The sequence below is a fragment of the Pipistrellus kuhlii genome, unplaced genomic scaffold (genome assembly GCF_014108245.1).
Source record: "Pipistrellus kuhlii isolate mPipKuh1 unplaced genomic scaffold, mPipKuh1.p scaffold_m20_p_18, whole genome shotgun sequence".
NCBI classification, from domain to species: domain Eukaryota; kingdom Metazoa; phylum Chordata; class Mammalia; order Chiroptera; family Vespertilionidae; genus Pipistrellus; species Pipistrellus kuhlii.
Window position 1 is genome coordinate 15,164,336 of NW_023425493.1, and position 10,331 is coordinate 15,174,666.

At 41.5% G+C, this 10,331-nt stretch overlaps 1 protein-coding gene across 2 annotated transcripts in view; it reads right to left on the minus strand.

Moving 5' to 3' along the window:
• The window catches only part of SWT1 (SWT1 RNA endoribonuclease homolog), a 55,414-nt gene extending 45,151 nt beyond the window's left edge, over nt 1–10,263 (minus strand). Inside the window, exons 1-5 of one of the 2 annotated variants that reach the window (XM_045583145.1) lie at nt 10,100–10,263; nt 6,987–7,070; nt 5,177–5,260; nt 2,537–2,595; nt 493–1,225 (exon numbers count right to left, since the gene is read on the minus strand). In XM_045583145.1, coding sequence (XP_045439101.1) covers nt 493–1,225; nt 2,537–2,595; nt 5,177–5,260; nt 6,987–7,061 — 951 coding nt within the window. In that variant the 5' untranslated portion in view covers nt 7,062–7,070; nt 10,100–10,263. The remainder of the gene's footprint in view (nt 1–492; nt 1,226–2,536; nt 2,596–5,176; nt 5,261–6,986; nt 7,071–10,099) is intronic. The other variant, XM_036442283.2, reaches the window with a different exon arrangement.
• Nucleotides 10,264–10,331: the final 68 nt, after the last annotated feature.

A 10,331-nucleotide genomic window follows, 5' to 3' on the forward strand; every position in this document is an offset into this window, starting at 1 on the left:
CTGGGCCACAGAACTTTTATTATTATTATTATTATTATTATTATTATTATTTTATTATTTATTTCAGAGAGGAAGAGAGATAGAAACATCAATGATCAGAGAGAATCATTGATTGGCTGCCTCCTGCACACCAGTTACTGGGGGGATCAAGCCCACAGCCCGGGCATGTGCCTTTGGCCAGAATCGAACCTGGGATCCTTTGGTCCACAGGCCAATGCTCTATCCACTGAGCCAAACTGGATAGAGCAATAGTGTTTTTTTTAAAGGACTATCTATAATTGTGTATTTCTTCATTTTTACGCATTCCCTTCTATTGGAGCCTTGATACTTGCCAGGATATCTTTCTAGACGTTGGAATTAAAGGGGCCAAATACATGAACCAGCACATATCTTCCTGACTAAATTTGAACCAGCCCTCTATGATCATTATTAGTAATGGGAACAATATTGGTCTTTGCTAGAACTTACATTCTTTATTTTGTACCACCTTACCTGGGTCTGGTGTTCACTAGAACTTGAATCATTACTTTCTTGATGGTCAAGATGATATTTTCCTTTCCACTCACAAACAGTCTGCTTACAAGTGAAATCTGAAAACAAATGTTTATTTGTTTGCTTCATCAAATTTAATGAAACCTGCAAGTTTTCCAGGCACCCTTTTTTCTTCTGCTTAGTCGTTGACTTGCTGGACTCTGAAAGGAAGATGTTTTCTTCTGCAGGCTTCTGGCGGGAATCTTGGGATTTTACTGGGATTTTGAAACTGACCTTCCTTCTTCTAGATTCAGGGGGTTCCTTAAATATCTTGTTGGAATTATAATCCTGAGAATATTGGGTTCTCTTGCACTTTTCCAAAACACATTTTTCAAAACTGTCTCTATATTTATTGTGCCTTTCTTTCTTGAGATCTTTCATCTTCTGCCTGTGAGCAAGTAAATGAGGCCGTAGTTTTTCATTTGCCTGGCCTTCAGCTTTAGGTTTCACATCTTTGGCAATTTTAGGAATGCTAAGGTTTTTAATGCCATGGTCAAGGCTACTCCTAATATTTGGCAATTTAATATCTTTAAAATCTACACATTTACTTATATCTTTTTTAGTTCCATTTGAAGGACTTTGTGAAATAATTCGATTATCATTGGAATATGATGCTTCTTGAAGTTTAACAGGTTCTTGGGATGACGAGCTGATTTTTGGTCTCTTTCTTAGAGTGTCAGTGTCTACATTCAGTCTGTAAAGTAGCACAGAAACCTAGGTTACATTACAGTTATACACGATTATAATAATTTGAATTGTATCATTTTAGTTAGGAAATAACAGAACTAGCCTGATATATAATTCATAAAAAGTAGAAATTACTACATTAGGAATGAAATGAAAAGGATCAGTCAACAACTGGTGTTGGAATAATTGGCTTGCTATTTGGAAAACAGTACAACAAATTTAAAGCTTTATAAAATACCCTGAGAACATAAATTCCAAATAGATTAAACATTTAAGTGCAAAATAGTTATTACCATAATTGCTATACTTCATATAAATCCCTTAAAAACCATCAGAGAAAAATTTATCTAATTTGTTTTTTTTTAACCTGAATTTTTAGTAGAGAACTTCCTAAATTTAAAAGCCCTGGGGGGGGGGGGGGGAATCACAAGGGAAAATAATAAATGTTAATGATTATTTACTTACACATTTTAGCATATTAAAAATTAATAAACAAAACTTAAAGAACTGGAAAATGGCATTTGAAATAATATATATACAGCCCCCAACTGCTCCCCTCCCTGACCAGGCACGGGAGCAGTTGGGGGCAACGAGGTCAGCGGGGGGTGGGGAGGCCTCCCTCAGTTGGGGGCAACCAGGCTGGCAGGGGCTGTTTGGGGCTGGCAGACAGGTGAGCAGTTAGGAGCCAGCGGTTCCAGATTGTGAGAGGGATGTCCTGGATTGAAGAGGGTGCAGGTTGGGCTGAGGAGACTCCCCCACCCCCTAGTATAAAGATAATTATCCAGCCCTAGCTGGTTTAGCTCAGTGGATAGACCATCAGCCTATGTATTGAAAGGTCCCAGGTTTGATTCTGGGCAAGGGCAACTGCCTGGGTTGTGGGCTCAGTTCCCATTGTGGGGGGGAGGGGGACGGGATCTCTCTCATCATTGATGTTTCTCTCTCTCTCTCCCTTCCTCTCTGAAATCAATAAAAATATTTTAAAAAGAAAATTATCCAAATTTTATTAGCCTCCTGACTTCTATTACTCTATAACAATGAAGTTATGTATCTTTTAAAAGTATGAAAAAATCAAATTACTTGAGATAAAAATCTACATTCTATTTGAGTCTTTTATATAATGTAGAATTCTGATAGACTTTTTATTTCACTCCACTTTTCCTTGAACTTATATTAACAAAGTTAAAAAATTATTATCTGTAATGTAGCTAGAAATATTTGCATTCAAAACAGTACTAATCAAATAAGTAAAGGATTTTGCAAGTCTAAATATTTTAGTCTCACAATTTTAGACCAAAAGAGTAAAAAAGAGGGAATTTACCTTTTCAGTTCATGTCTTCTTTTTGCGTTACAGTTCACAACGTCTATATGATCTGATTTCTGGAGGGGAAAAAAACTATCATTAAAGAAATATAAGTTGTGCAGTGGCACTACAGTTACTGGGAAGAGACTGAGAGACAATTTTTCCCCCATAACTATGTGGTAGTGAATAGGTTGACACAATAATTTAATTAATCCTTCTAATAAACCTGGAAGATGGATATCATTATCAACCCCCATTTTACAGATAAAGTAGGCAAGGCTCAAATAGCAAATTATCTTCTGCAATGTCACAGGGCAGGGCAGCAGCAGAGCAATGACTTGAAACCAGATCAGTCTACTCTCTATTCTGCCACCCTGTCTATGTATTTGGATGAAACAGTGCTTAACACAAGAAAAATAAGAAACAGGATATAGTCCCTTTCTGAAAGAGCTTATATAGTAAAACAAAGAGAAGTAGAAGAGATATACAAATAGCCAAATGTAAAGATACAAGCAAGCAGAAAAGCAGAAAATGAGGCAATAAGTTGTAAAGTGTTTAAAACATCAACCACCAACAGTTAGAACATACCCAGAACAAAAGTGGACAAAATAGCCCTAGCCAGCCGAAACCGGTTTGGCTCAGTGGATAGAGTGTCGGTCTGTGGACTGAAAGGTCCCGGGTTAGATTCCGGTCAAGGGCATGTACATTGGTTGCGGGCACATCCCCAGTAGGGGGTGTGCAGGAGGCAGCTGGTCGATGTTTTTCTCTCATCGACGTTTCTAGCTCTCTATCCCTCTCCCTTCCTCTCTGTGGAAAATCAATAAAATATATTTTAAAAAATAGCCCTAGCCAGCTTGGCTCAGTGGATAGAGCGTCAGCCTGCGGACTGAAGGGTCCCAAGTTTGATTCCAGCTTAGGGCACATGCCTGGGTTGTGGGCTTGATCCCCAGTAGGGGGCATTCAGGAGGCAGCCATCAATGACTCTCTCTCACCATTGATGTTTCTTTCTCTCCTTCTCCCTTTCTCTCTGAAGTCAATAAATAAACATATATTTTTAAAAGTGGACAAAATATATGCTAAAGATTGAATATAGACAGAATAAAGATTAATGAGTAAAAGAAAAAGGCATTCTTGGCTAGAAGTGCTAGGCATTCTAAAAAGCTAAAGACGATCAGAACAAATTCAGTAGAGACAAAATACACCTGCCTAGCTAGAAGCAGAAGTTTTGAGGCCGAAGAAAAAAAACTAAAGAGTTAGGGTGTAACCAAATTTAAGAGCATTCTGAATGACAAACTTAAAAAGTGAGTGGAGGTTTTTAAAAGACAAAATATAACAAAATCAGCCGAAACCGGTTTGGCTCAGCGGTAGAGTGTCGGTCTGTGGACTGAAGGGTCCTGGGTTCGATTCCAGTCAAGGGCATGTACATTGGTTGCGGGCACATCCCCGGTGGGAGGTGTGCAGGAGGCAGCTGGTTGGTGTTTCTCTCTCATCGCCATTTCTAGTTCTCTATCCTTCTCCCTTCCTCTCTGTAAGAAAAATTAATAAAATATATTTTTTAAAAATATGACAAAATCAGTGTTTTAACGAGGTTAATATAGTAGTAACAGTAAGTTGAAATAGCAGTTTCATTATATGAAAAAAAAACATTTCTTAAAAACACAATTGTGTATTCATGGAACTTTCACTACTTTTTCCATATTACCCACAACTCTGTTGCTATCTTAACACAAACCTAACTTCAACTTGAATGAAGTTAAGTAATTCACCAACCACCCATGCACCAGCTTCACAGTTTAGTCTGCTATCACTACTTCCAATGAAGTGAGGATGGAAAGAACTTTGAACTTGGCTTTGTCACTGGGCACAGCAGGTCCTCGAATAACATTGTTTCCTTCATTGTTTTGTTATAACATTGATGAGATGCTGTAGGAACCTATCAATTAGCCAACAGTAAAACTGATTTCATTATAAATTGTTTCACTTAACATCATAGAACCTACCAACGACATTGAGAACTTACTGAACAATTTTATGTCCTTTGACAAGTCACTTGACCTTCTGGATCTCAACTTCTGAATCTGAAATGCTAACACTGTATCTGCCTTGGCTACTTCAAAATGAAATTGTAAAGACAAATACAACCATATATAGGAAAAGACTTTTAAAATGTCTAAATTTAGCCAAAACCAGTTTGTCTCAGTGGATAGAGCATTGGCCTACAGACTGAAAGGTCCCAGGTTCTATTCCGGTCAAGGGCATATATCTTGGTTGCGGGCACATCCCCCAGTAGGGGGTGTGCAAGAGGCAGCTGATAGATGTTTCTAACTTTCTATCCCTCTCTCTTTCTCTCTGTGAAAATCAATAAAATATATACTTTTTTAAATGTCTAAATTTATATAATGTAGTCTAAACCCAAATGACAGGTTCTATCAGCACAAAGAAATAAGGAACTTGATAAATGCTTTTTGGTGAATAGAAGGAAGAAAAAAAATCAACCTGGTTTTCTTTCCATTGGCTATCAAAAAGTAAGTATAATACATAGAAGAAGAAAAACTAATGAAAAAGTAGAGGCGAATTTATATTATAAGCCTTCTAAGTGTACATTCAAACTCTAATATAAATAATTTTCCGAGTTATTTATAGTATCTAAACACTCACCAGTTTCCTCTTCTCTGATGAAATGGATCTTACAGAGCAAGATGAGCTAGTTGAACTTGTTGAGGTTTTTTTATCTTTCTTATCCTAAGAATAGCATTTGGAAAAGAAGAAAGAAAAGCATAAAATAAAGCACATTATTTCATCACTATTATAAATCAACATTCTTTCTACAATAATAATAAATTTCAGAGAACAATATTCAAACGCACATAAACAGTTAAGAGAAAGGTAACCCAACTAGAAGAGAGACGCAACTCGAGCTAGATGCTTGCTCCAAAACCAGAGATGAGGTAGGATACAAGTGTTACAGCAGAAGGCCATCTGACAGCTCAGATAAGGGCACTGTGAGGTGTGGCAGCCATGGTGGAACTCAGTCTTCTATAAATCAAACCCATATATCCAGTTCTCTTTCACGGGGTACTGATTCAACAGATCCAAGACAAATATATTTTAAGTACACATGGTAGGTAAGACATTCTAGACAGTGGGGACAGAGTAATAAAAAAATTATAAAGTCTCTGCCCTCCTGGAGGTTAAAATCTAGAGTAGGAGTTTACAAATAAATAGTATATTCAGTGTGTCACACTATGATATGGGAAATGGGGTGAGGGGGAAGTAGAGAAAAGAATTGGGAACTATTGGGGGGGGGGGGGGAAGGGGGAGAATGAGGCAGCCACAATTTTAAAGAATAAAGACCTGAAGAAGGGATGGAACAAACCACGTGAATATGTAGGGTAAGTGCTTTTCCTTCAAAGGGAATAGTAAATAGCAGCAAGGGCAAAGCCCCTGAGGCAGGAATGCTGGCTTGCTATGTTCATAGCAAGGAAGCCATGGGGTGGGGAAAGCAAAGGTTTGGGATGAGAGGGAGAAGAGATGGGACGAGTAGGTCACTCTGCTGCCCAGCAAGGACTTCAGTTTTCACTTTGGATGAAGTGGAAAACCACCAGAAAGTACTGAGTAAAGGGGTGATATGATCTGACTCACATTTTAACAGGATAACTCTGGCTGATGTGTTGAGAACACAAGGAAGCAAAGATGAAAACAAAGACATCAATTTAGAAATTGCTGGCCCTGGCCAGTGTTGTGAAGTGGTTGAAGTGTCTCACAGCACTGAAAGGTCTCGGGTTTGATTCTTGATCAAAGGCACATACCTGGTGCCTTTCAATCGCCAGCCTTCTTTCTCTTCCCTTCCTCCCTCCCACTCTCTAAAAATCAATGGGAGCCCTAACTGGTTTGGCTCAGTGGATGGAGCGTTGTCCTGTGGACTGAAGGGTCCCAAGTTTGATTCTGGTCGGCTACGGGCACATCCGGGGGGGGGGGGGGGGGGGTGTAGGATACAGGAAGCAGCTGATTGATATTTCTCTCTCATTGGTGTTTCTAATTCTCTCGCTCTCCCTTCCTTTCTGTAAAATATCAATAATATATATATATATTTTAAAATCAATGGGGGGAAAATACCCTCAATGCTGAGTGAATGCAGAAGGAAGATGTGGGAAAGGGTCTAACGGAGAGTAACTTCCATGAAAAGGAGGATTCTGAAGACATTCAGAATTGAAGTCAGGAATGTCAATGCAAATTACTTAGTACCTCTCTAAGTTTCAGTTTCTTCATCTATGTAACTAGGACAATAGCAGTACCTACCTGATGGAGTTGTGAGGAATAAATAAAATAACAAAAGTAGAGAGTGGGCCAGAAGGGCAGAACAATATAGTTACATATGTCATTTTAAAACAGAGGAGTATGTTTTACATTACACAAAAATAAACTGTTAAAAACGGTGTCTTTGGTTAGTAAATAAAAGAATTCTTACTTCATCAAAGTGGGGTAATGAGGTGGTATCTTTTCTTTGAGACGTCTCTCTTTTTCCACAAGAATCTTTGGACATTTTGAAAAGCTAAAATAAACATTAAAAACACGTTATGTATATTTTAACACCACCGCAAAAATACACTCAAAATTATTCTTTCAGTTATTTAAAGACTGGAGTTTTACCAAATGATTTCCATTTGCTAACCATTCCTAAGATTATAGGATTCTCTCATTGCTCATTAGGAGGATTCTCCCTCATAATGATCTATCCTCTCCTCCAGCTTCATCTATCTCACTTCAGGAATGCCTCTCCAAACTATGCCCTTAGCCCTGACTTCTCTCTCGAGCATCTGGTCATCATTTCAACTGCCTGCAGGACTATTGCATTTTGTCCCACCTACTCCTCAAAACCATAGTCATACGTCTTCATTTTCCTGACACACTCTCAACTGTCACTCACTGAGTGAGATTTCAGGCAAATCAAACACATTTTTTGAGTCCCAGTTTCATTATATGTAAAACAGAGAGGGTTTTGAGGGACTTTAATAAAACAATGGATATTAAATGCCCTGCAGCACAAGGTAGATAATAGTAGGCCTTAAGTAAATACTAGCTAGGTCATCTAAGACATTGCAGCTTCTGTAGAGTTCAGGACTTTCTCTGTCCTGAACTCTAGAATGTCTCTGTCATTCTAGAGAAAGCCAGCCACCAAGTCGTGAGGATATTCAAGTAATCCATGGAATTCAAGTAGTCTGGACTCCATTCAAGTAGTCCCACCTCCCCCAAAAAACCGCCAAGGGTCGGGGATGGGAGCGAGCCACCTTGGAAGCTGATCCGGAAGCCCTAACCAAGCCTTTACATGGCAACACCCTTGCCATGTATCTTCACATCCTCATAAGAAACCCCGGACACCCAAAAAGTCATTTGTGAATTCCTGACCTGCTGAAACTGTGGTGTAAAAAAATGTTTATCATTTTAAGCCACTAAACGTTGGGATAAATTTAGGCAGCAACAGGTTAGTAATACACTCTTTTTTTGTTTTGTTTTGTTAAATATATTTTATTGATTTTGTACAGAGAGGAAGAGAGAGGGATAGAGAGTTAGAAGCATCGATGAGAGAGAAACATCAACCAGCTGCCTCTTGCACACCCCTCACTGGGGATGTGCCCGCAACCAAGGTACATGCCCTTGACCAGAATCGAACCCAGGACCCTTCAGTCCACAGGCTGATGCTCTACCACTGAGCCAAACCGGTTTCGGCATATATATATATAAAACTGATTTTTTACAGAGAGGAAGAGAGAGGGATAGAGAGTGAGAAACATTGATCAGCTGCCTCTTGTACACCCCCTGCTGGGGATATGCCTGCAACCAAGGTACATGCCCTTGACCGGAATGGAACCCGGGACCTTTCAGTCCCCAAGCCGACGCTCTTGAGCCAAACCGGTTTCAGCAGTAATACACTCTTAATGTAATTCTTCAAACTAGGAAAATTCCTTTTTAGGATGTCGCAAGATCAGTAACCTTACTTACAAATTTTTTTTGTATGCATATAAGCGTAACTAATGGACACAGACACTGGGGGGGCGGGGGTAACCCGGAAAAGGTCAATGAGGGGAAAAATACTTTAAATAACAAAGAATTAGCCAGAACTGGTTTGGCTCAGTGGGTAGAGCATCAGTCTGCAGACTGAAAGGTCCCAGGTACGATTCTGGTCAAGGGCATATACCTTGGTTGCAGGCATATCCCCCATGGGGAGTGTGCAAAAGGCAGCTGATCAATGTTTCTCACTCTCTATCCCTCTCTCTTCCTCTCTGTAAAAAATCAGTTTTATATATATATATATATATATATATATATATATATATATATATATATATGCCGAAACCAGTTCTCTCAGTGGTAGAGCACCGGCCTGCGGACTGTAGGGTCCTGGGTTCGATTCTGGTCAAGGGCATGTACCTTGGTTGCGGGCACATCCCCAGTGAGGGGTGTGTAAGAGGCAGCTGGTTGATGTTTTTCTTATCGACGTTTCTTGCTATCTCTCTCCCTTCCTCTCTATAAAAAATCAATAAAAATATTTAAATATATATATATATATTTAAAACAAAACAACAAAGAATTAAAGAAAAAAAAATACTTTGGAAAACTCCCATGGAATGTACACGCTAAAATCTAACCCTTGTCCTCTCTTCTTTCCCAGCCGGTATGACAAGACTAGAACCGAACGTCGCGAACCAAGCTTTCCACTAACCACCCCGTCTATGATTCTTGGAAAACGGGACAACTACAGCGAGCCACCACTCGTTTCTCTAAGTTTTCACGTGTCATTTTCCCCCCTTTTTGAATGGCCTTGCACCTGAGACTTCAAAGCAGCTCCCCTCTTCCGTCGCCTGTAACGTTCGAAGCCATCCCGGACAGAACGGCCGCAAAACTTGTTTTCCCCCGCCCGCCCCGCGCGGGCTCTGGAGCGCGGCTCGGACCCCGGCAGGCCCGGAGCCAGAGGAAGAGCGGGGCTGGGGCCCCTGGAACACGGTTTAGGGAATCTGAATGACATCCATCCAGGTCCCCGAAGCTCCACACCCTCAGAGTTCTGGTTAGGAAAGCATGGATACCAGCGTGAGAGGGGCGGGCGGGCGGGCCAGGAGGTATGGGGGTTATTGACCCTAAGGCACCGGACGCTGAAGAAAGTGGGAATAACGTCAATTCCAGGGGAAAAAAAGAAAGAAAAAAAAAAAAGTAACAACAAAAAGAAGAGGGATCGGGTCCCGGGGCGGGTGAGGGTTGCGAAAGGCGGAGCGGGACACACCAACTTGAATCCGCCGGGCTGACAGGCCACCTCGTCAGCCGCTCGAGGACACGAATCGACGCGGAGCGAAGGGCAGCCCCAGAGGCAGGGCCGGGCCACAGAACCACACCTTTCCCGGGAGCTTGCGGGACCCCGGATCCGCCCACATTTCGCCCGCCCCATTTTATTATTTTATTTTTTTACATTTAGAGTAGAGCCGCCCCCCTGGATCCCCAGGCCGGCCGGCTGACGCCCAGGTCCCGCAGGAACCCGAATGAGCCTGCCCCGGTAGAACGTCAACGAATCCCCCCAGCTCCCCTCCTTACCAGCGCCGGCGGCGGCGGTGGTGGCGACTCCAGAGGCCCGGCCAAGGGAAAGAGACCCCCCCCCCCTGAGCGCGGGGCCCGCCGGGAAATGTAGTCCTGCACTCGGCTCCAGGTGACCACTGGGGGAGCCTTCACTCTCTCCAAGGACTTGGAACTCAGCCGGCTCCGCCCCCTCCCCGGCCGGGGCGCGGTGCACGCTGGTTATTGTAGTCTTTGGCTCGTTTGGGTGGTA